The 26,860-nt window shown below is 38.7% G+C and overlaps 1 protein-coding gene across 2 annotated transcripts; it reads right to left on the bottom strand.

Moving 5' to 3' along the window:
* Positions 1–317: 317 nt before the first annotated feature.
* On the bottom strand, positions 318–23,113 carry BNIP3L (BCL2 interacting protein 3 like). Of its 2 annotated transcripts, none has more exons than XM_090290285.1 (6): positions 22,908–23,113; positions 15,503–15,686; positions 8,931–9,003; positions 5,151–5,254; positions 4,882–5,031; positions 318–3,066 (listed from the first exon to the last, which is right to left on the bottom strand). In XM_090290285.1, the coding sequence occupies exons 1-6, from the start codon at positions 23,005–23,007 to the stop codon at positions 3,018–3,020; spliced, it is 660 nt and encodes a 219-aa protein (XP_090146411.1). In that variant the 5' UTR covers positions 23,008–23,113; the 3' UTR covers positions 318–3,017. The 2 variants fall into 2 exon arrangements, with proteins under 2 accessions (XP_090146411.1, XP_090146412.1); XM_090290286.1 differs by lacking the exon at positions 22,908–23,113 and adding an exon at positions 16,398–16,520.
* Between the last annotated feature and the right edge of the window lie 3,747 nt (positions 23,114–26,860).

The raw sequence follows: 26,860 nt of genomic DNA, 5'->3' as shown, positions 1-26,860 counted from the left end.
AGTTCCTGCCAATCCTTTCCCAGGCATGCTATGCTCTTAGGCCCCTTTTGCACTCGTGGGGCATTTACTGTCTTTCAACATGTCACCTCTTCTATGAATAATGTCCTGACACTATCCAGCACGCCACAGTTCCGTTGTGATTCACACACATCTTTCCTACCAACTGTGCTGTGCGGTGTGTGCCCGCCCCCCTGGCGCAGGCACTCGGGAGGGCAGGAGAGCCACTCACTCCCCCAGGCTTGATGATCAAAGTCTCTCGTCTCTTCTAAACACCCAGGCGACACACATGACTGAAAATGATCAACAGACAGAAAGAGTTTTGTGAGAGCTTTAATGGCACAAAATGTTTATAGCTACAAGTTATACATGTATTGTAAACTGTATATAATGATACAAGTGCTAACTAAATAGATGAAGAATGCATAATCACTTTGGCTCAGTTAATTCCAATAATTTCAACAACTGGTTCACTTAAAGGTTCATCTGCCTGGCTAAGTCTTCAAATTTCATTGTTTAGGACAGGAAATATTTGTACTGCAATCAGAGTAACGTGTTGAACTTTTCAGTGTGCAAGTTGGTGCAGTTTCACTCTTGACTATTTATAAATCTTTTAAGCCAATTTTCATCAAACAGAAAAAATAAATGAAGCCCGCCTTTTAATCTCCAAATTGTAAACAGGTGTAAAGCTTTTTCAACATAAATTTTAAAACGTCAACTGTTAATTGTTGGATTCTCCCTTCCAATCACATAATCTGTTTCTGTTCAACACAAATCTGGGTAGGAGCACAGATATTTATCCTGTACTTTAGGGCTATTGATAAACTCTGCATGACTTCATCTTAGGAGAAGTTCTACTGTGACCATGTAGTAAATAGTCCAAAATTTCACTGGTATTTTTAAGAAAAAGGGGAGAACTACATTTATTTTCAATGTGGAAAAAATATCACAAATATACCCAAGTTCAATAACACTACTGATAGAACTGCTACTGAATTTCAACAGAGGGCAATGTATTGCCTGTAAAAGGTTGCTCTTATTTCAAGAATAATTTTACTTTTCCCTCCCACGATACCAATTGTAATACAAATTATGTATTATAGCAGTTTAGGTATTTAGTTCTAACTTGACCAGCCTTTTAAATTTTACTCAGGCTTTGCAAAAATCAGTGGGCCATCAGGTTTTTGTTCTTCCCAAAGAAATTTAAATGTGAACACTTGAAATAAATAGTTTATAGAAGGCAAACAAGTGTTATATCAGGTTTAAGAATAAGATGGAAACAGGTATAATAAAAATGTGTCCAAAAGTACTTAGCATCCATTGTTAGAAAGAGAAACAAAGTAAAATAATTCAGAAAACTGTTTTGTATATATCTTTTCCTTAAAGATAGCCAGCTATATACTTGAAAAAAGTCAGAAATTAATTTTTTATTTACTCTGGTATGTTATTTTCCACTATAACACATTAATTTTACAAAATTTGATGTGAGAAAAAAAAAAGTTAGTTTCTGCAAACTGGTGAACCTGGTTGTCCAAGTGTTTTTATTCAAGTTAACCTGATGCACTTTATTTAATGAGTAAATTGCTAGTTTTAAAATTAACAATGGTTCACTAAATATTCAATAGTAATGTCTATATCATAAACAGGTATTATTTATATATAAAACATATAATAGTATCCTTCAGAGTCATGCTATGAGTTCTGAAATCCAATAAATCTACGTGAAATAATTGGTAATCCTGATGCTTTCTAACAATTTGGTCCTAAAGCTTCACATTTCAGAAACAAACAAACAAACAAACAAAGTATGTCACTGAAGGAAGTTGTGAGGGTTCTGGAACTTATAACTGAAAAGATGGCTGCAACTGAAAGTGACCAGTACCTGCAGAATCATAGGCTTTGCCTTGGGAAGATCGTAGAGTAAACATGAACAAAGGAGAGATCAGAAATCAACAAATGGCATCTTTTCGGAACTGTGTCCAATGTTCCCACAAACCAAGTCTGTTTTTCCAAGTTGCACAAGTGTTTGGAATAACTCAAACAATTATCTTTACTTTAAAGGCTTCAGAGTGGATGTGATGCTTCCTTAAAGACAGTAAGCCTGCATTTACACAACAAACTGGTCCTCATTCCAAAGCCTCTTCTTAGGAAAAGAATTTTTTTAATGTAAAGAAAGTCATGAAAAACTCACATGCAGTAAACATAAAAAAGCAAACACACACAGACAAATCCCAAAAACATTTTCATTATTTCTAGGCCTGCAACATTCCTCATCAGAAATAAAGATTCTACACCATAGAAAAGACAGCATTACAACACACTCATAGTAAAACCTGCTGATGTACTTTAGTTCTTACTCCATTTCATACCTGTCATTTACATAGACTGCCTCCTACAAATTAAAAGGTGCCATTAGGAGCTTAGACAAAGAGTGGCTCCAAAGCTGGTTTAAAATAATTTTTTATTGCCCAGGATATTTTTTTTTTCTTGTGTCTTGTGGGTTTTTTCTTTTTTTCTTGTTTTCTTTTTTAATAACTAATAAGTTCAAGCTTAGGGAAGCTTGCCTTTGTCTCAAAAAACAAAACAAAACAACAAAGCTTTTATATCATTTGCTAACCTGATCTTGCTTTGAAAGAGATGGTAGTCATCTTGCAAGAGTAAAATTTATACCATGAGTGAGTCAGGTTTAAGTCTGGTGGTACTAAAAGGAAACAATAGCAGTATTGACAAAATTATCATGTGCTGGTGGCATTTGCAGAAAAGAAGCCCTTGCAAATTTCTAAACAACAGTAAACTCTGTTAGGAAATTCTAAAGTGTCTCACAGGCCAAAAAGGGAATGAGGTTAGTAAAGTGCCTCAACAGAGTTTGAATAAAATACTGGATTTGAGTTATTGGAGCTTGGATATGTAAAAATAGGGTTGTAGGTTGGGTCATGCTTACAATGGTCTCAAGTTCAAATAAACTACTGTGACAGTACACCGCTTCACAGGCCACGTGCTTTTCCAGGGGCTTCTTTCCTTCAGTAGGTGCTGGCAGAAGGTGAGCTCAGTCGTTTTCCAATATAGATGCTGAAAGGGAACAGAGCGTACGACGTTTCATCTGTTTCAACAGTTCTGCACCAGCTTAACACAGGAGGAACTCCAATAAAAACTGAAATGTTCAGTCCTTATAAAAGGCTCCAGAAATGTAAGCATATAGTGCCCTAGCACCCTGAAATTGTCACTGATTTACTGAAAACAAGTCACCAGCTGGCCCAACTGGTTTCACATGATTACGTTTAACTCAGGAGGCGGGACTGGACAGCGCAGGGGTAGGGATTAGACAAGGGAACGCCAGAGAGAACAGAGCTCCTGAAAAAGGAAAGCACAGCCAACCTCCTGTGAGTTATTCCTTTGTGGTAGACAAGTTCTACTTTTCTGTAGACTGACACTTCAGATACAAAATATATTGAATAGTAATATTCCCAATTATAAAGCTGCCAGTGCTTTCAAGAGGGCTCTTATTAACAGTTTAACTCTTAAAGATTAAGGGCCTAATGTTACTTTTTGGGCCAGGCAAGTATTTTACCCTTAATCATCACAAGCAGAAGGGAAGTTAAGGAAAATATGGAATTAGCCCCACCCCCCAGTGCACTAAAACCAACCACCTTGTTAAAATTCTTTTTTCTACATTCATCTATAACAACAGTTACACTTACACCAGCAAGAAAATAGTCTGGGTTCATGAAAGGAAGAGATACTGCAAGGTACAAAAACCAACCTCTTGAGAGTAAATGAACTATTGTGCAGTCAACACTGTAGAGAATTAAAAGTTCTGCCCCCACACCAACCTCATACAACATTCACATTCCCTTCCTCCACAAACACCTTCCTTGTGATGTTTGTTATCACTATTATCACTCAGAAAGTCAAAGGGTGTGTGTGGAAAAGTCACACATATGTTTCCATGTTCATGACTGTGCATCTCTCTCCTGTATGCTGAGCTCCTTAAAGGGAAGCTAAGGAAAGATGTATCTTTTGCGTATTATATACAGAAAGTGACTCACTGGACACGCTTAAAGAGGACAATGTACGTATCTTGGGGAAAAAATTAACAGCTAGTGTTTAACTCCTAAAATCTTCCAAAAATATATTTCCTCAATTACTCAAATTAAGAAAAAAAGAATTTAAAAGGCATGCCTAAAAAATTAATGGAAGTAGGTAAATATGTAACAAATTTGAGAATAATAAATGGGAATGCTACAAAGAGAAGAAAAACAGTATCTCAAACAACCAACCAGTTTCACTCAAGAACTATACAATAAAATAATGTACCTTTCCAGTTGGGAAAAAAAGTTCACATCAACCCCCAAATTTACACACTGAAGATTAGTTTACTTTATGGTTCAAATAATCTTGAGTCATTAATAAACAACAAAACCCAAAAAGGAATATCAATCATAGACAAGCCCACTTAAAAATGATCACTTAAGCCCTGGCTGGTGTGGCTCAGCAGGTTGGACACCATCCCACAAACTGAAAGGTCACTGGTTCAATTCCAGTTCAGGGCACATGCCTGGGTCGTGGGCCAGGTCCCTGATTGGGGGTGTGCAAGAGGCAGTGTGTTTCTCTTGCACATGGATGTTTTTCTTTTTAAAAGATCACTTAGGAATTTAATATGAACTTACTTTTCAGAAATACTCTATTAAAAATGCTAATCACTATACTAACAGTGTACCAACCTTAATAATTCAAGTTCACACTTTAATTGCACTAAAACATTAATAGCAAAACAATACAAGCTGCTTTCACATGTATTTCTTGCACCTGGAAATAAAACATGAGGATAAAAATGAACGAAAAAACAAAACAAAAAAAAACCTGTATGAGCTGACCAGTACTTACCCTAGTCCCAAAGCCAAAACGTGAGAAAGGAAGAGAGATGGAATGAACACCTTAAGAAATTCTGCAGAGAAAATACCCCCTTTCTTCATGGCTCCACTTTTCCTCATGCTTAAAGAAACAGAACGTTTTGGGTGCCGGAAGTGGAACTCCCTAGGGGAAGAAATTCAGAAGTAGGTATCAGAAACATTTGCTGAAAATAGTGTGGGAATGGACAGGTCCACTGTGTAAACATGCACTGTGCCCACTGAAGAAAACAGGTGAGAACTCACTTAGGTGGAATGTTTTCGGGCCTACTGGACCAATCCGACACCCAGTCTACACTTTTCTTCAAAGCGTCAACTTCTTTCTCTCCTTCTACAACTTCTTCTTCTGACTGTAAATAATTCAAAAGTTAAAAAATACAAAAAGGAAGACCAGTATTTAATATCTAAACAAGAACTTGAGTGAGTTTCACTGTTTTTATACCTAAGCATAGACTATGAACCTGAAACTTCAATTAAACCTCAATTAAAAAAAAAAGTGAACCTGAGAGAAAGTGTATTTGAGGCTATGCTAACTAAAGTGTGGAAAATGGTTATTAACTGTTGAATTTGGGTGATGCTTATACATAATATACTCTTTTGTATGTATGTTTTCAGGCCAAGAGCAATCAAATTGTCCAAAAGCTTCTCTTTTAGTAGAATCCACAGGAAGAAGACATTCCTAAAAATGACACAGCATTATTTATTCAGTTTTAGGGAATGTGATGCTATGACCTCAAACCAAAGGATCTCAAAGCTAAGAATTGTTTTATTTGAATAGGATCCAGTCTTTGACCAAAACTTTCATTCTTTTCAGTAGGTAGTTATGAAATATGGAGCCTAATACATCCCCATGATTCTTTTTTGACAGATATAGTTCTCTGTGGAAGCGCTGCCCAGTGAAGGTAGCTTCAGACACTCTCCAGATACAGATAGCCCTTTTTACTATCAAACCGGAAGTACAAATGCTATGGATTTTTACTCCTCTGTAGTATCATTCTTATTTAGTTGGGCTAAACTTGGCAAATTCCACTGAGGCCTTCAGAATTAAGCTTTTTCCACTGGGTATTGAGATTACTCCAAATCATGAATTAGCCCTTTAGAGTAAATCTAAAAACATCCTAAATTAAAAACAATATATTTAAAAAATTTATTTATTTGTCTACACATAGTATATGACTATATTCAACACACTGCAGGTCCTTTCTGTTAAGTTTCTAAGTTGGGTCTCACATGTCTCTCTCTCTAAAACTGCTCAAAGGTTTAGGTTTAAACTTGTGAAAAAGTGTGTATTTCACACTTTCCAAGAGAATGAAAATACAATACGATTTTTGTTCTTTTTTTAGATGATGTAATTTTCTCTCAGTTGAGTGAAGCAAAGTTATCTTTGGACTATTACTTAAAAAAAAAAAAAGATCACCCCTGGCTGGTGTGACTCAGTGGATTGAGTGAACCAAAGGGCCGCCAGTTCAATTCCCAGTCAGGGCACAGGCCTGGGTTGCAGGCCAGGTCGCCAGTTGGGGGCACACGAGAAGCAACCACACATGGATGTTTCTCTCCCTCTCTTTCTCCCTCCCTTCCCCTCTCTCTAAAAATAAATAAAATCTTAAAAAATTAATTAATTAATTAAAAACCCAGATCAGTTTAGAATCAGGATCATAAGCTCTCCAACTCTCATTTATATCAGCCCTGAGATTCCTTTTATTAATCTTAAATTTGCCAGTTTCAGGTTTTAAATTGTCTTCCAACTCTGAGAATTTCAGAATATTGTAAAAATGCACTTAATCTTATTAAGAGTCATGCTTTCAACGGGGTCGATAGCCCTCTCTCTACACCAACATCTGTTTAGACTGTATAGAATGATGATTTTAGCCTATCCTCCCGTGGAAAGCCCTCAGCTTCTATCCACTCCCACTGTACTTCTCTGGCCCACCTCAAGTTTTCAGGTCTCTAAACGGCAGCAGTAAACTTTGGCCTGTGGGGTCAATGGTCAGATAAACCACAGCTTACACGAGGGAAAAGAGAGGACAATCTCAGTTTCTATCACCTTCCAAAGATACGCAACACTGTGCTGGCCTCTTTGGTCCCAAAAACACAATGCAAAAATGCCTTCAAGAGACAATCTACAGTCTATTTTCTGCTACAAAACTGAGACTCTTGAGGACTACTATCCTGAAAGTATAATCTGAATGACCTTTTGCCTAAATGCATTACAACCTGGGCTTCCTCACACTGTAGCTCACCAGACATGTTTTGTTCTTGGGACCTGTGAGCTCTCCTGAAACCAACCCCATCCCACTGACTTAATTTAGTAGAAGGAATGGGGGGGTCACAGACAGAGTATCAGAGGGAAAACATGTATGTGGAGGGTGAGGGAGGTCTAAGGTCAAATCAATAATTGGGAAATACTTGATTTAAATAAACAGATTTCTTTACTGCAGGAATTGTCAGAGCCTGTAACATGTTACCACCTGCTGTGATTAATGGAGGTGAGGGAGCCCTGGTGCTGTATTCTTTTCCATTTACATCACTTCAGAACAATCCTAAGGGGCTTCCCATTGAGGAAATGTTCCTAAACACACATTTTGGAAAAATGCTAATCTAGATTTTCAAAAGGTCTGTACAAAAGACAGTACAACTGAGGACATTTTCCTCAGGGCAGACTACAACAAAGAATTAATTTCATTTCTGTACCTTGGGATTCCTTAGTACACTTTTTGCCATGGAAACTTCAGACTTCCTTCTTCACTGTTAAAGCTCACTGCACATGGCCAAACTGATATACAAAAGCCAGCAGTTCAACAAGTTCAGTCAGACACTCCCTACACAAGAGCCTGGCTACTCTAAGCTTCTCTACAGAACATAGTTCATCATAAAATACATTTGTGTTCAATCCCAGAGGTTTTCTGGGTTTCAGAGAACAGTACAAATAGAGTGGCGTCAAAATAGGAAGAAATCATGCAGCCTTTTGGAACAGAAACAATACTGGGTGGATCTCAGGAAACATGCAAAATATTTCTAGTGCAAAGGGTTCAAGACACTGTACAGTGAGACCCCCCACAAAGCAAAGTTTTTTATTAGAATTTATTTAAACATTCATTCAACATACATTCTTCAAGCACCTTATAATGACAGAAAAGAATAGTATCTGGTGATCTGACACATCAATGAAGTTAAGGGTTGCCTACGAACATTCTAAATCATTAAGAATTAAGCACTTATCAATTTTATAACATAGATCTTTATAAGCTTTCAATACCATATCCATCTATACTTCCAACAATGTCAACTCCTAAGTGAACTATATTTACCCTTATTTAATTTAAGGAAGCTGCATATTTTAAATCAATTTTATCTTAGCTTTTGAAATTTATCTCAAAAGTCATTGCTTTCATCTCAGACACAGCAAAAGTTTTCATACCTGGTTCTACAGTACCCTTCCTTTTCATTTATTTCGTGACCTTAAATAAGACATGTGTCTGGGTTTTCTATTTATAAACTCAAGAAACTAGCCTGGCATACTAAAATGATACACCACTGACAAGAATTTACCAATTCTTTTAGGGTGAAACATCTCCAAATAGTAAGTTGTAAAGGAGTACAACAAGGGCTATATCTTCCTAAATGAATTTCAAAATCATAAACTGAATAACTTAAAACAGCTTCAGCCCTGGCTGCTGTGGCTCAGTGGATTGAGCATCGGCCTACGAGCCAAGTGTCGCTGGTTCGATTCCCAGTCAGGGCACATGACTAGGTTGCACTTCAGGCCCCCAGTTGGGGGAGCGCGTGAGAGGCAACCACACAGTGATGCATCTCTTCCTCTCTTTCTCCTTTCCCCTCTCTCTAAAAATAAATAAATAAACAAACAAATAAATAAATTGTTTAAAAAAAATAAAAAAGCTTCAAACTATTTTTAAAAGTCTTCTAATTCTTTAGTATATTTTAGCCAAACATACTTACTTAAGAGGCTTGCATTTCCCTATTCACTGTGAACCAGAAAAATAAATTAACATACACAAACACACACACCTGAGAGCTATGGTCCCTGCTGGTGTGCATTTCCACATCAAACATAATTTGCCCGTCTTCTTGTGGGGAAGGGCTAGGAGAAAAAGAATTCAGGCATTAGTTTTAATGCTCATTTTGTCAAATAAATTATCCTCTACTGGAAATTAGAAAATTAAAAGTTACAGTAGTACGGCTTTCAAAAGCAGCAAATCAGAAGTATATTGTAACCCCACGGAAAAAAAATGAAATTGAGCACTTTTAATTTCAAAATGTTCTGGAATTTTTCTGTGGTGATAAATTCCTTCACAATAACTTTGCAAAGGAAATGTTACCTACAGACACCAGACTCTTACATTTTATTTTTATTTTTTTTCCAGTAAAGGTAAAATGATCTTTAAATACAAAAACCTTGTTTGGGGTTCTCTCAAAGTTCCTTCACGGTTAAATAATTCATCACCAGAGGTTCTCAAAGTGTGAAAGCTGTTTCCAAAGACTCATCCAAAGGGTCTTCAAGGTTAAAACTGTTTTCATGATACGTACTATTAGATTCATTTGCTATTTTCAGTCTTTCTCTCATGAACATGCAGTGAAATTTTCCAAAGGCTACGTGTGATATTACAACAGATCAAATGCAAACACACAAGAATCCAGCTGTTTTCTAAGCCACCTATTAAAGAGATTTGCAAAAATATAAAACAGTGCCACTAGTCTTACTAATTTGTTTGGTTATGGAAGTTATTTTCCATTTCAAAAGTGTTATGTTAAAATGTAATCATTTACTATTTTTGAATGAATACATATTTTTAAGTTTTCTCAGTTTTAATTTCCAATATAGTAAATGCCAAAATACATATAATCCATATAAACAAAAGCTCTGTGGGGTCCTTGATAATTTTTAGGAGTGTAAAGAAGCACAAAGACTAAAAAGTTTGAAAACTATTCTACTTATTTCAGAAATAGCTGCTTTGAAACATTTCAGTAAATTAGGTAAGCATTTATATATATATACACAAATACATGTATAGATACGAATATATAACCTTTAATGCAAAATGTAGTACCGAACTACAAAAATTTACAGATAAATTTTTAGACAAAGACACATGATCATGAACTGTCCCTAATACAAAGGATGAATGTATAGTATTCCCTCACTTGTCGCGGGATTTACGTTCTAGACTCCCCCACGATAGGTGAAATTCCGTGAAATAGGAACCTTACATTTATTTCAGTATTTATATATATTTTAAGGCTTTATAAACCCTTCCCACACACTTATAAACCGTTTCCAATACCTTATTAACCTTTCCCACTCCCTTAACATTTTCCACACTTTTATAAACACTTATGTTCTTAAACATATTCTACACTCTTAAACCTACGTAACTTCAACAACATATGTATACAGTACCACAAAATCCTGTGATATAGCAAAAAATCAGCGAAAAATAATTAACTATTTTTTAAAATCCCGCGATATACTTCCGGCCAAGATGGAGGCCTGGACCAACACGCTCTGTCTCCCTCCACAACTAAGAAGGACTACAACTACCGCGAAACCAGAAATAACCAGAAGTTCCAGAAAATAAAGCTACATGGAAGTCCAACATATAAAGTCATAAACAAGTGGTGCTCGTCTGGACGGGTAGGAGGGGCGAAACCGCGGCTGAAAGACTGAGCAGTGCTGGAGGCAGCAGCTGCAGCAACGAGCAGCGGGACCCGGTAAGCAGACACCTGTATTTGGGGGCAGAAGTGCCTGGAAGCCAGCCCTGGCTGCAGACCAGACCCGTCAACTTGCGATTCCAACATGGGGGAAGGCAGACCCCCATTATCTTGAACTATGAGGCCCAGAGGGCGTGGGGACAGAGGAGGAGGCTCCTGGTCCTCAGCGGAGAGTAACAGCAGGAATCCATCTTGGACCCCCCGCCCCCACGCAGAGCGCCACAGTGTGGTGAGAAAGGTCACTAGGTTGTGACGAGCACACGGGGCTCCGCCCAATATAGCATAGGAGGTGTGACAGCGCCCCACCCAAGAAGGAAAGAACGGCAGAATTAATGATTGAAATACCAATCATGCAGCTAATGAAAAAACAAATAAAGGCCTTGACCGATGAACAAATAGCGAATCTTTCCGAGGCTCAGTTCAGAGCTATAGTCATAAGGCAGCTTACAGACCTAACAGTGGGGCTGAATCAAGGCAGAGAAGGAAGGAATGAAGGCTAGTCCTGCTGAAATGAACAAAAATACATACAAGTGGTGTGGAAGGGAAAGCCAGGGATCAAATCAACAAATTGGAACACAGAGAGGGAACAGTCAACCACTGCAGAAAGAGGAAACAAAAAGTGAGGAATATGAGGAGAGGCTCAGAAACCTATGGGACAGCTGTAAGTGAACGAACATTCGAATTATAGGATTGTCAGAGGATGAAGAACTAGAAATTGAAAAATTATGTGAAAAAATAATGAAGCAGAACTTCCGTAACCTGGGGAAGGAAATGGACTTACAGGTCCAGGAAGCACAGAGAGTTCCAGATAAACTGGACCCAGGGAGAACCACTCCAAGACACATTATAATCAAATTGTCAAAAATTAAAGATAAAGAGAGAATCTTAAAAGCAGCAAGAGAGAAGAAAGGAGTCATGTACAAAGGAGTCCCAATTAGACTATCAGTTGACTTCTCAAGGGAGACCCTGCAGGCAAGAAGGGCAAGAAATATTCAAAGTAATGAAAATCAAAAACCTACAACCACGATTACTCTATCCTGCAAAGCTGTCATTCAGGATAGAAGGGCAGAGAAAGTGCTTCCAGGACAAAGTAAAACTGAAGGAGTTCATTAGATCCAAACCACTATTATATGAGATGTTAAAGGGACTTGTTTAGAAGAAGGAGGATCAAAACTACAAACATTAAAATGAAAACTGTATCACAACAACCAACAGCAGAAACTAGGGAATCAAAACAAAGGCAAACTAAGTAGGCAATGAGAGGGGAAAAAGAATTATAGGTATGGGGAACATATTGGGGGGAGGTCTGTGGGGAGGGGGGAGAGGGAGGGAAATGATGCTTGAGTTAAGAAGCATAGTAGGAGGGAGTGGAGTAGACATTAAGATGTTGAGAAGAACTATATGCAGAACCAATGGGCATGGACTAAGGGGAGGGGACAACTACAGGGAGGGGGGTTATAGGGTGGAGGGGAGCAGAGGGAAAAGAAATTGGGACAACAGTCACAGCATAATCAATTAAAAAAAAAAAAAACCCACGATACACTGAGGCTGCGATAGTGAGGGACTACTGTATTGCACTAAGTCCTATTCTTAGCTTTTTCAATGATTCCTGGTGTAATTCCACAGCAAGTCCCTACGTCTTCCACTGAACAACCCACCTACCCCCAAATCTAAACTCAAGTAGGGATGAAAAATGTTCAACAGAATAAATGTGAAGTATTCAAGTTATCATGAGCATGTGTACAATGTTAATATACAGATGTTGGTGAAACTGACTCAAAAATAAGTACAATCAGAAGGAATGTATCAGACTGACTAAGTCTAGGAGTCCTAGGCTATTACAGTTAACACAGGAGTTTTTTTTTAAGATTTTATTTTTGTATTTTTAGAGAGAGGGGAAGGGAGGGAGAAAGAAAGGGAGAGAAACATCAGTGTGCGGCTGCTCCTAGTGCACCCGCAACTGGGGACCTGGCCTGTAACCCAAGCATGTGCCCTGACTGCGAATCAAACCTGCGATCCTTTGGTTTGTAGGCCAGCACTCAATCCACTGAGCCATACCAGCTAGGGGACACGGGAGATTCACCAAGGAAGGTAGGAAAAGAGAAAAGCTGGTTATATATAAAACAGAGATAATAATGTACTTGAAAATTTTTTGTCTTGAACTAGAAATCTTAGCTTACTGTCATTATGCTTATAACTCTGTTAGGTTCACAGCCAAAGGTCAAGTTAAGGGTCCGCTTTATAGAGTTGTGAGCAGGTCAAGTCAGCAGCGTGACAGGTAAGAATCTGACGTAAGCACTGCTTCACTTCCACACTCTTCTCTGCACTGGCTCCCATCCCACTAGAAATACTACACATGTCTTCAGTAAACTGCTTACGACCCCTAACGCTTTGGAATGAATTAGGGCTTCAATCCTGGCTCTTGTCAGAATTGCCTGGGGAAATTTTAAAATATTCTGTTTCTACCCCTCCCCTGCAACAGAATGAGAATCTGCAGGGATGGGGTCTGGCACACTGGTATTTTTAAGAGTTCCCTGGGTGAATTGTAGGTTGAAAACTCATACAAAAGGATGGAATGCAAAGCAAAACACTTAGGTGTTATCTTCTAACCACTGCCACAGAGACAAAAATACACCTATGGAATAATTTTTAAACTGAAAGTGTACATAAATTAGCTTTCGGACTAAAAGCCAACAACCCTAAGACTTTGCCACCTACAAGGAACACTTCTCAACAACTTCAAATAAACAGATACATGACAATTCAGATGACATGAATTTTGAAGACACTTTTAAATATGAAGAGTGTGTTAGTCAGTCTTACTGAGCTGGAGTTCTAGGCATCCTCTGAAAGGCAAGCAATAAGCCAGAGTGCAGACACATAAGCTGAGGGACCAGAAAGTGTTCAAAATCACCTACAACATCTCAGTTCCTGTGTTCAGAAACCCAGCTGAAACACGAACTCATATTTGATCACAAGTAACCCTGAAACCATAAATGAAAGCAGATGACCAGGAAGGCAATCAGGAGACTTTTTCTCTGCTCAGTGACCACGCCAAGTGACCACCAGGTGAAGGAACACACTGGGTCTGGTGATCAAGGGTCGCGCACTTGGGTGTAGAGTGAAAGCCTATCGACGGGACCATACTGAGCATTAAACTTCAGAAGCCCACCAGGGAGGCTCAGGAAATGAATGTAATACTTTTACAGTTGACTTTCTGTGCTATGCTTTATTGTGCTTTGCTTTACCGCACAGATATTGCATTTTTCACAAGCTGAAGACAAGACCTTCCACCAGCTAAAAGACTACAACTTGCTTTATTGTGAGGCTAGCTTTATTGTGGTGATCTGGAAATATACCTGCAGTATTTCCGAGGTCTGCCTGTGTAAGATAAATTTCATTCTGAAAGGTAAGACTAATGCTGTCGCGACTGGAATCAAAGGCAAGTTGCTCAGAAAGCTATCTGCTCTCCTTCTGCTTATGAGTAAAGCCACCCCAAGCTCTTAAAAAGCACAGGGATGAAGCCAGTGATGAGATGGGGGGGCAGGGTGCACGCTATGCCATAGCTATAGATGGCAAACCAGTCCTCTGCTGCCTTGGTAACACTGGTGGATAATAAGACACACAGAACTTCGAACACGAGTTGCCTCCTTCTCCTTCTATACTTTTTCTGGTAAGTAATAATACATGCTATACACACAATTTTTGAAAGTACAAAAATATTCAGAAGAAGAAAAATCTGTAATTCCATCCCCTAGAGATAATCACTGTTTACATTTTAAAAATATTTCCTTAATCTTTTTCCTGGGCATTTGCATTTTCTACATGGCTGATATCAGTTAACTCTTAATTAACCAGAAGATCATCCAATAGCCCGTAATGCTATCAGTATGGCTGTCACTGGTCTGAGAATTGTTAAATGATACCAGTATGTCATTTAATATCTACTCACTCTGAAAAAAAAAGAGAAGCTTATATTGAAAAATAAACTAACAGCTCAGGCTCCGGTCAGGTAGCTCAGCTGGTTGGAGCATCATCCTGACACGCCAGGGTTACAGGTTCAACTCCAGTCATGGGCACATAAGAGACTCAACCAATGAATGTATAGATAGGAGGAACAACGAATCGATCTCTTTCTCTTCCTTTCCCTCTCTTAAAAAAAAAAAATCATTCAATAAAAAAAATACAATAAAACATAAACTAACAGCTCAGTTTCATTCTACCCATACATACCTCTATATTCTTACTGTTTCACCTTCATCAGTGGAATTAGTGTTTCTAACTCAGTGAAAAATGAGTTCGGAAATAAAATCTCTGAGGAAAGAGAATGGCCTTCCAAATTAACTGTCTTTACAGCCCCTGGTTGGTGCTCCCACCATGCAAACATTACTCTAACCTGAACCACTCCACGGTCCTGTGATGTAGACATGCGCTGCGCATCTACTATGTGCTAGCACCATTACTGTGAGATTTCAAGAGGATAAAACATGAGCTGGCCTGTGGGGCCTCACAATCTAAAAGGGAGAACAGATACACTCAGAGGTAACTATATTCAAGGCAGGTGTAATCTGTGAAACAGGGACACAAAGGAAGATGGGAGAAAGTTGAATTCATTCTATAAATAAACATTTATGCCATGGAATTTTAAACTGATAAACATCTAAAACTGATATAATCTGATAAGGAAATTGATTTAATCTGGGGAAAAAACATGAGTACTTGCCAATGAGCTATCTAATTTAAATATACACGCTATAATAAATCGGGTGTCATATTCTGTGAAATGAAGATGGAAGCAATTTATTTTTACTAATGGGAATCAACCTTGTAGCCCGTGTCCTGAATTTCACCAAAATGTGGATCTCACTTACCTGTCACAGTGAGAACTGCCTCTTGAACTACTCTGCCCTGATTCATGTTGTGCATCCAAAAGAATCTTCTCCATGTCTCCATTGTGGATAGACGATGAGGAAGGGACGTGTTCCAGCCCCCCATTTTTCCCATTGCCATTGTCATTGCCATTGCTGCTATTCATGGGGAGCTCCACCCAGGAACCTGTTGGACAAGTCAGATAACTTTAGTTAACCACAGCAGAACTGAAATCTGTCATGTGCACATAGATGTGAATATGGTGACTTCAGATAAGAAGTCTTACTCGCCTCAAACCAAATGTAGAAAGTATTCTGAAGAAGATAAACAAGGAGCAAAAATAGCCTAAAAGTCTATCTACTTCTGTTCCTGAAGTTGCTCATGCAATGAACGAATTTAGAAAAAGCTGGAACTCTAAAACTAGTATCTTAGAAAATGTCTTTAAGCCAATTTTCTCTCTGGTTAAAGCTTAGTTTACACACATTAAACACTTTACTGAAAACTTTTTTAGGTTTCTTTATAAAAATACTTTATATCTAGATGGCCAATTTACCTTTACTATTTTACCTTTTGTATATTTTCCATAGTCTACCTAAGTTGTTTAGTAGTATTCTCTCCACAAATGAAATAATTATGACTTAACTTCATAAATGTCATCTACATAAGTTAACAACTATGTCCTAATTAGCACAAACAATTGCGAAGCTCCTAGAGGAGGAGCTTAGATGCAGTCACAAAAATCTCAGTTTGTGTCCAAATCTGGAGCATAAAATTAATGCAGCTGGCTTGCAACTAAGTCAGGTGCTAGTGCTAAGAAAACCTGAAAAAAGCTCTACTTTTAGCCCACAATTAGTTCCTGCCTTTCTCCTTTCTCCTTTCTCTATCCACTAAACATACCTTGTGAACTTGTCTTTTCTCTCTTCTCTCCAGGAGTTCCTACTTTCTAAGGTTTTCATCAAGCCTCTTTGGCTTGGGGGAGAAACAACTGTGCACCTGCCAAAGGCAGCACAGACGTTTTCTCAGAGATACAGTAGCAGAGGGTGGAGCCACAGGAAAGGGGAGATGGCCTGAGTAATGTGAATAGGTCTTAAAAATATTTATTGGCTCGATGAGTTTGCTGAACACATTAAGATACTTTAATTTTAACAAGAATTGGCAAAAGTAGCCAATAAGTCAATTTTACAACAAAAGGAGATAGTAATATATTTGTTTTCATAATTTTCATTCCTTACAATAACTTTTGTTTTAGGAAATGTTACTACACAGGTTGGTGGGACCATTCCTCTAATCTCTCAGCAAAAGCCTTAGAGAGAGTTCTGTGGCCAAACATTATTCCATCAGCAAATCAGAATAATGACCAAAACAGGTTCAAACCCTAAAGGCACTCTAAATGAGGTGATGGCTGTATCAGACCTGGAAGTGAACTCAGCATCATCTTCCCGTGAAGAAAAAGCTCAAAGGCAGACCTGGCTGGAAATCTGACTCCACCCCTTACTATCTATATGACTTTTTGACCTTGAGTTTCTTCATTTGTAAAACAATGATAGCACCTAGTGCCAACCTCCTTGGGCTGCTGTGAGGATTAAATATAGGAACAGAGGTACACAGCAGATGCTCAGTTACGAACTAGTTAAGGGAATCTATATTTGTGAAGTACTTAGAACAGTGTTTGCTCGATAAAAATGAAGTTACCCTTTCCTTCCTTTCCCTCTGAGGCAGTCCTGGGCCCAGGTCACAGTCCCATAGCCCCCACCACTTCTTTGGGACCGTACTGCCTAACAACAGTTACAGGACACCCCTGCGGCCTCATTCTAGACACACAAAAAGACGGAGACAGGACAGAACTCAACGTAAGTTAACAGATTCAATTAGCAAAGCTGAGACAGATCTAACAGTGAAGGTAATTTAACTATTTAGAGTGCCTCTGGAGTGTACAAGAAATATGCCAGAGAACTCCACAAGGCTTTGAAAGGGAGAATACCATGTGGCTTTGAAAAGGCAAAAAGAGAACCATGCGTGATCCAGGGCAACACGGCACATGTTTTCCTGGACCGTTACACGGAGGCTGATGACATCGTACCCAGATCCTGAAGGAGACAGCTGGCAGATAAGGGATGGGGGACTTCTGGGCATGTTTTTGGCTTCTAGCCTTTTGGGGAGCAAGGGAAGTGCTGGGTCCTATGGGAGAAAAGGGCTCTGAGCTGAAGTGCTCACTGCCCTCCCCAGGTTGGAATACTGTAAATAAAGAATGTTTTCCTCAAAAAAAAAAGAATATGCCAAAAGCATTCCTAAATTTAGCGCTCTGTGAAATATTTTAACTGGAAAGAGAGGCAGAGAAAGAGCGAGGTATATGATAAACTTTTTTCCCAAACTTACTGTAAACCAATAGGACCAGTTCTTCTCAGAAGCCCACTGTGTAAAATAAAGAAAAACAAAGAAAAGGCTGGAGCTGCTCTGGTGGAGACAGAACTAAATAAGCAGGAGTTCCAGATGGGTCTCTGTGGAAGCCAGTTGTTTCCCCAAATACAACAAATGTTCACCTGAAGTAACTGATCAAAGAGAAAAAAAAGTGTACCACTATCAAGTGCTCTGAACCTCACTTCTTTGAAGGAGTCCCACACCAGTATCTAAATTCTACTTCCTGCATTAAAAATAAGTAAGCAATCATAATCTAGGAACTTGGGGAGACATACCCAGAAAAGCTTGGTAAAAGTGATCTCTGCAATTGCCTCCACACTCAGTATATCTGAAGGCATTTCGGCTGAAGGCAGATAATATTTACTTGACATATACTAGTACTGTGGTTAAGAGCACAACTCTATCACAGATGTTATATCCTAGACCTGTCAGTTTTCTCATCTGTAAATCGGGAGAGTAATAGTATCTATTTCATAGTATTGTTAGGAGGATGACATGAATAAAATACATTAAAAAATAGAAAAGGTTACTAGTACATGGTAAGTGTTAGCTAATATTACAATTGTGTTCTTTTAAAAGATTACAAAAATGTTTCTTGAAAATGCAAACATAAGTACATAAAATAAAAATACCTCTCCTCTTACTCCTATCCCAAAGGAAACCACTTTTAAAACTTTCATATATAAACTTCCAGAGTTTTCATAAAAATATGGCATCATACTGTACATATTTTTCTGTAAGTAGCATTTCTTACCTAACAACTTGCCGATGTCTTTCAATGTCAACATAGTATATACACTGCCTTACTTCATTCTTTTAAACAACTGTGTTACATCTCATCATAAAGATATACCATACTTTAACCATTATACAAATGGCAACGGTTAACCATTATACCCAAATTATTGTTCCTAATATTGTTATTAAAACCAGGGCTTCAATGGAGGGTAATTTGGCAATATGTATAAAGAGCCTAAGAAAGGTAGATTTCCTTTAATAATTCTCTTCCCAGAAATATCATCTACGGAAAAAAACAGTACTGCAGAGAAAGTTATGCACACAGGTATTCATTAAAAGGCTACGTATCAGCTTTATCTTTTGAGAAACATGACTTTGAAAAAAGCAAACTTAACTTTCTCAACAGATGAACTCCACATGCCTTTTTCACATGACTTCACTCATTCCTGATTTACAGCTCAGAAATTCTTGATGTTCTAACTTAACTGATCCGCACTAAGTCCCTTTTCATTTGGAAAGGAAACAAGACAGGATATGAGGATTGTGCTCTCCAAGCAATACAAAGTAGAAAAATAAAATCTCAGTGAATTCTCTTCCTAAAAATCAAGCTTTAAAATTAAAAACTGCAGGCTCTATTATATTAAAAGCTTACTTACAAATTGAAAACTGTTCTCCTATGTCCGACTGTACATATACACAATACATTAGACGTTTCCTAGTTTAAGTTCTTGAGAATTGCTAAGAGATTCTGAGAAGCATGCTTCTACATTCTCTAACATAGTACATCGTGAAGGCTGGCGCAGTTGCTGTGGTTACATTTGTGACTTAGGCAGTATACATTCTCTCTAGTTTTACAATCACCGATTTAATCCTCCTGCAAGAAGGGGAGTGGGAAAGCTAGGGGGACAGGAAGAAGAGGAGAACAGCACTATTCCTCATTTTGCCCCCAAGTTTTCAAGGCTCCAGGTGTCAATCTGACCCTAAGCAGGGGTGACAGATTTCATTATGTGTTACACTCCTTCCTTAAAGCCTTTATGTTATTTCAAGCACTTGATGCTAGAACTGAGACTATGAACTGCCACTGACATTCTTATAAAAAAAGTAGGTACTCATACACTATGTATGTATATATGTATTTATGTATAAATTTTGTATTCAAAACAGTACTATAAGACAGTGATGTTTCATGTACCATAGCCTTAAAAATCTTCCTGCAATATTGGGGAAGCAAGAACATCATGGTTCCTGGCTGATGTGGCTCAGTGAATTGAGCATCGACCTGCGAACCAAAGGGTCACTGGTCCGATTCCCAATCAGGGCGCATGCTTGGGTTGCAGGTCAGGTCCCCAGTTGCGGGCGCACAAGAGGTAACCACACATTGATGGTTCTCTTCCTCTCTTTCTCCCTCCCTTCTCTTCTCTCTAAAATAAATAAATAAATAAATAAATAAATAAATAAATAAAATCTTTTTTTAAAAGAAAAAAGAGCATTACGGTTGAACATGGTTAAAAAGAAAATAAAAGGCTGCACTTCCTACATTAAATAATAACAAGAATTACACTGCTATCTTGATTTTCCTTATATTACGCCTACTGATTTTTATGACATAAATGTTCTATACAAATACTCTTAAGAAACTTAATAGTTTTCTTAAGAATAAAACTAACAATTGGAAATTGGAAAATATCCATTTAACTTTGAAAGCAGTTCAGATACTTGTCCACTAATATGTAATGGAATGAACAGTTCCCCTACAATAGTAAAGTAAAAATAAATCAGAAAAAGTTTTCTATATTCCAGATGTTTCCATAACTTGCTATTAAAACCCTTCTTTGATCCTCGAACGAAAGATAAAATCCCAAACCAGAGATAGCTTGTACCATGAGTTCATCTCCTCTTTCTCTTAGTTGTGCAACTTTACCCAACAAAGAACTTCAACTTATCAGCAATTCGGATAGCATGTATTAGATGCCTGAATAAGTTGTTTTGCCCAGTGCCCAAAAATCACTTGAAGGAATCAATAACTCTTGTTTTCCTTAGTCCAGTGTTGTATAATGAGCTAAAAAAAAAAAAACAGAGTACAAGGCAAGAGGGCATAATTAACTATGACACTACCTAAAAGCTTTTCATTAACTTAAAAGCTTGCCCACCCCCAAAATACTTCCTATCTAGCAGATTTCCCAAAACAGCATTTTGATATCACACATAGGCTGAATGTTCTTCCACTTTTTAAGAGCTAACATAAGCGGAGCAGCAACTGCTTGGTAAACGTCATCGAATATCTAGTAGGTCTGTCAGACACAGAGATAAACAATTACACATAGCTGAGCTCTTTTTTTTTTTTTTTTTTGGTTAAATGGTCAAATGAAATTTACAATTCTTTTGCTTTCTGTGAAATCATGTACACATGCTAACTTAAAGGTACCCTAGGAATGCACTGGGTACAATTAAAAAACATACTAAAAAGAGACAGATGGGCAGGTCACCTCTGTATACTACATTAGATGAAATAACATATAGGGATAACAAGGAACACAATTCTGGGCCACTGAAAAGAAGTGTCCTGAAAGCAGCACTAGACAGGATGAACGTCAAAACCTCAGCTCTGGGTCCTAGCTGGGTGTGAACTTGGACAACGCACTTTACTCTAGACCTCTTTCCTTCCTGGTAAATAACAGGTGACGGGTGTCTCTAAAGTCTCTTTCCAACACTGTAAACTATACAACTGTCCACCTGAAACTAATACAATATTAAATGTAAAATGGAATTGAAAAATAAAATTTAAATAACAGGAATAATAAAATCTTTTCCCACTTTAAAACCCTGCCCTTCTAAAAGACTATGCTAAACAAGGGTAATTTTTAAATGCTTATTAATATGTAAAGCAAATAATACAGACACACAAATTAACCCTAACTTACTGTGGGAAATAACAGATGTCTTACATTCTGGAACGTAAGACACTTAAGTTTTTAAAAAGTCAGCACCTGAGAAATTTATCCGTGAAAACATGGAGCAGCAGCAACAGGCAATGAAAACATCTTAAAATAACGAAATTCTCCCCCCAGCTTATGGGTACCGGAACTCTCTTCCCTAATTTAATTTTTAGGCCATACTGGAACACCTGCTTTTGATTAAAGATACTGCAACGACATAAATGGCACGCAAGCATTCACATGATTTTTCAACAGTTTCATCTAGCCGCGTGCTAGCCGTCCCCGCCACCTTTCACGAAAGGCATTACAGGAGGGTTAGGCAAAAACCCCTCCAGGGCTCTGAGCTCTCAAGACACCTGGGACGGTCCCTCGGACAAGACATCTGAGCACCAGAGTGTTAGGAAAAGCAACTGTACTTGGTCGTAATTCAATACTGCCATTAACTTTCAACCGCCCTTGTGTATGAAGGTGTTTTTAATCCCGTTTCTGAAAATTCATTGCCCCAGACTCCGTGATTTCTGCAATCTTGTATGGTTCAAAAGGGTGTTTGTTCATAAACAGGTTTACAGGACACACAACCTCAACGTTTAAAAAAAAAAAAAAGCAACTTGAGCAACTCTGGGTCATCTCAAAAAAAAGGGGGGGGGGCCGAGTTCCCACCTCCCACAAGTGAAACAAGTAACCACTAAATTACCAAATGATTTTCCTAACCGGCCTGTGGTAACAAAGGAACGCAACCAGAGGGCTCACGTTCCGCACTCGGAGGCAGGCGGCCCCGGCGAGGTGAGGCGCTGCGCACCGCACCTCACGCCTGCCGCTTGGTCACCCCCTCCCCTTGGCCGGCGACCCGCGTCCATCCCGCGGCGTCCCCGCCGCACGTCCCCATCCTAGCGCACGTCCCCATCCTTGCCCACGTCTCCTTCCGCGCCCGCCCCGCCCACCCTTCCGCGCTCCAACGTCCGCCCCTTCACGCCACGATAGGCTCCGCTCAGAGGCCCACTGCAGGTGGGATCGGCTCGCCCCCTCCTCTTCCCACCCACCTGCCCTCCGAAACCACGAACCCAAGTAGCCCCGGCCCAAGACCCCAAGAAGGAAAGGAAGACCGGTCCAGGGGAAGACAGAAACACCTCATCCTGACAGGTGACGGGAGCTGTCAGTCAGCCGCACATCCTCGGCCTGGACCAATGGGCTACCTCCTCCTCCCCCCAACCCGCGGAGCTCGCCGCCACGGCCGGGGCTGCTCCTCCCTGCCCCCCCGCCCCCACCTCCCGGTCCCCCATCTCATTTCCCCCTAGTCCGCCCGCCTAGCACTCACTGTTGAGGCCGGCTGGCGGGGGCAAAGGCTGCTCCCCTTCTTCGCAATTGTTGTTGTTGTTGTGTAGGGACGGCGGCTGGTCCACTAAATGAGACGACATGTTCAGGCGGCGGGAAGAGCTGTGTCCGCAGCTGGACAGGCTAAGGTTCTCGAACAGCAACACAACAAGCCGAGTCCCCCGCCCCCTTATCTGCTCCTGCGCAGTCCCTCCCCTGCCTCTGACTTCAGGCCCCGCCCCGGCCACGTGATGACAACACAGCCCGCGGGGCGGGGCGGGGCGGGGCGGGGGCGTTCCCAGGCTAACGACGCACTAGGAGACTTGGGAGTGACGCTGACGCGCGCGCCAGGAATGAGGTCCTGCGTGTCGTTCGTCCCGGCCGGGTGACGGGCGGTATGCGCCCGGCTCTGGCTGGAGGACGGGGAGAAGCGTGTCATGAGGAAGTCTACGGTGCATATGTGTTGGCACCCAGATGTCCCACACCTACGACATTGTTTTATCCTTCCGTGAGCATTTCCATTTTAATACTTGTAAGGACTCACTTTTGTAATAGGTCCCTCCCTGTCATAAACCTAAAATAAAGCTGGTAAACGTGAACAATGTAAGGCAGACCAGACTTTTTAGTTAGAGAATTTCAAGTCTTAATTACAAATGTAACACACTGTGGTTGTAAAAAACATCGGACTATTTCGGGAAAACGTAGGGACGAAAATAATTCCCTAACTTGTGGAAGAAGTCACGAGGGATTCCTGTTTCCTTTGTGCAGGTGACACTCGAGGGCTCGCGTTCCGAACGCTCCACCTTCTCCGTCGCTCCGTGTCTTCGTCTAGTTTCCTGGGTCTGATTTTGTGTGGCATATAGTTCTCTCAGGCTGTCCCTTGTCCTTTAACTTTGTTTTACTCTGCAGACGTTTAAGATTTTCACGTAATTAAATTATTATTTTTATGAGTTGGGAGTAGCCTCACACCAGGATTATGAATCTATACGTTTTTCTAGTTTTCTTATAGGTTTAATTTTTGTATTTAGACACTTAACTCATGTGAAATTTATTTTTAACTTCAGTCTTTAGTCAATTGACCCAATAAGATTTACTAATTTTTGTCATCCTTTCCACACTGATGAAATTGGACCTTTATCGTCTTCTAAATTCCCACAAAAAGGTGAATCTATTCCAGGACTCTACAACAGCTAATTAGATAAGTACTAGAGAAAGTGTCTGCTCATTTGTCTTTTTGAACATTTTCATGACTATTTAATTATTCCTCAAATGAACTTAAAAATTAACTTCTCCAAGATTGACCATGTGTTGGTAATTATTGAAGCTAGGTGATGAATACATTAAACTATTCGTCCTATTTTTGAATATATGTGAAAAATTTCATAGTAAAACTTTTTTTTTAGAGGATTTGTCAAATCCCATTGCAAATTCTTTTAAGATTTTGGTCGGAAATGTATTCAATTAATAGATTAATTTGGGGGGGGGATTGTTAAAGGACATAGTTACAAAGTTGTTTTCCCATTCAGAGTACAATATCCCTCTTTATACTATTTTACTTTAACGAGTTGCTTCTTCAAAAATGTCTTAAACATTGTTTAATCTTCTTTTGAGTTTTGTATAATCTTATGCTCATTTTATTAAAAATTATTAGAAAGTTTCGTTTTCTGTGGTCTTAAGTAGATGAAGTTGAAATTACTTTAAAGGATTTGCTTCACCTAAAGAAACCAGTCCTCTAAGGAAACATACAGACTTAGTGTTTTTAGGGAGTTTAGCTCTGTTTCTACAGGATGTTATCTTTATTTCTTATTTTGTGTTATTTGTCCTTTATTTTTTCTTGATTATGTTACCTAATGGTTTATTTATTTTGACTCTTTAAATCTAATTGTTTTTATTGTAGTATTCTTGTTTTCAACAGCTTCAGATATAATTCACGTACCATAAAATTAATCCATTTAAAGCTCATAATTCAGCATTTTTATTATATTCAGTCATACAACTGTCACCATGATCTAATTTGGAACACTTTATCACCCAAAAAAGAAACCCTGTGCTCATTAGGCACCACTCCTTATCCTTTCCTAACTTCTTACATTTGATGCTTATTTCATTCTTTCTTTAATTATTTTGGTATCTAAGAATTTTTCCCTAGTCAGAGGATATTTTGTACTATTTCTAGCTTGGAGATTCTCCTTAGGTTTTCTGAGTCCTAATATATGGGTCCTTTTGGGGAATGTTTCAAGAGTTTTTGAAAAGAAGGTATATTGCTTTAATGTTCAGGGCATCAGGCTTGATGTATCTATTGGAACTATCATAATAACAATATCATTTTTATATTTTCCCCCTTTATGTGTGATGGAGTCCAAGAGGCCAATTAATATCTTCTACTTCTAATGTTTCTATTTCTTCTATCTTCTTTCATTATAGTTGGTGCTTCATTATTTGATGCGCAGATATTCATAATTGTCTATCACTGTTAAGTCATCATAACATTGCCCTCTGTTGAACCTTGTCTGGTATTAAAATCATGATGCTGGTTTTGTTTTTGTTATTGTTGGTTTTTAGGTTACTGGCAATATCCTAATGTACCTCTACCCATCCTTTCAATTTTTCACCTTTCTGAATCACTTTCTATTAAATGTGTCATTTGATAAGTGCAAAAAGTAGTCTTTGCTTTAGGGTCTAATCAGAATTTTTTTTCTTTTAATAGAGTAGTTTCACACATTTGTTTTATAAATGTATTTGGATTTATTATTATTTTATATAATGCTCTCCACTTATTATCTTAAAATATCTTTCACTGTGGGCCTATTTATTTTACATGTTGTCTTAAAACTTAGAAATTTTAATTTTGGTTTAGTGATTTCCCTTTATAACTGTATATTTATATAATTCCTTTAATCTCCGGTTCTTTAGATAATTTCTTTTAATGCCCAGAAATTAGTACAATTCCTTTCCTTCCACCTTTCCCTCACCTACCCATTCTTTAGTTGATCATACAGATAGAGTTATGTATCTATCACTTGATTCATCAACTTGATATGATAAATTTGATGAGTAGAAATAATCTAGAATACGTGGCTCTATCTCTTTTCTACCTATCCCCACCACAAACAACCTTTATTAATTATTAGTTTATATATAAGTATCCTATAGCTATTGCTGCAATCATGCTGCATAGTAAACCACCCCAATTCATTGGCTTAAACAAGTAGCATTAATTCTCTCTTGTGCATCTGAACGATAGTTAATATACACTTAGCTCAGATGGATTTGATTTCAAGGTGAAAGGTGGTCCAGCTCTGCTCCCCTATTGGTCATCGTCTTTGGACCATGAGTTGGCCGGAGCATATTTCTCTCACAATGGTTAAAGAAACTCAGAAAGAATAAGTACATGCAGCTCTGAACTGTCATTTCCATGCACATTCCGTTGGCCAAAGCAAGTCAGATAGCCAACTGCAAAGTCATTTTGCAAAAGGAATAGATTCTGGGAGAGTGAAGATTTGGAAACAATAATATAATCTACAACAATATGTTAGCATGATCCCCATATTTGTTTTAAGTCTCAATTCTATAGTTATAGATTCACTGCGCCTTATGGGTCCTATTGCCATAATTTATGCAACTATCTCTGGCTAGCTGAACTTTTCTACCTGAGAACAGTATTCTGAAGATAATGCATGTCCTGAAAGACTGGATATTGTTACTTGAAATAGGTGTTTGTGTGTGTGTGTTTTTTCACAATGGACTACAACAAAAGCATATATTTATAAGTACATGAATTGACAACTTTGGACTACTTGTGTACACTGTGAAACTACCACCACAATTAAGATAGTGAACATACCCATCATCCCCAGCATTTCCCTAGTGCCCTTTTTAATCTCTCCCTACTGCCAATACCTTCCTTTCTATCCCAAGTGATCAATCATTTTGATTTCATCATTGTGAGATCTGGAG

The sequence above is a fragment of the Furipterus horrens genome, unplaced genomic scaffold (assembly GCF_987537825.1).
Source record: "Furipterus horrens unplaced genomic scaffold, mFurHor1.1.pri manual_scaffold_10, whole genome shotgun sequence".
In the NCBI taxonomy this organism is placed as follows: Eukaryota; Metazoa; Chordata; class Mammalia; order Chiroptera; family Furipteridae; genus Furipterus; species Furipterus horrens.
This window is presented reverse-complemented; position numbering and strand designations above follow the sequence as displayed.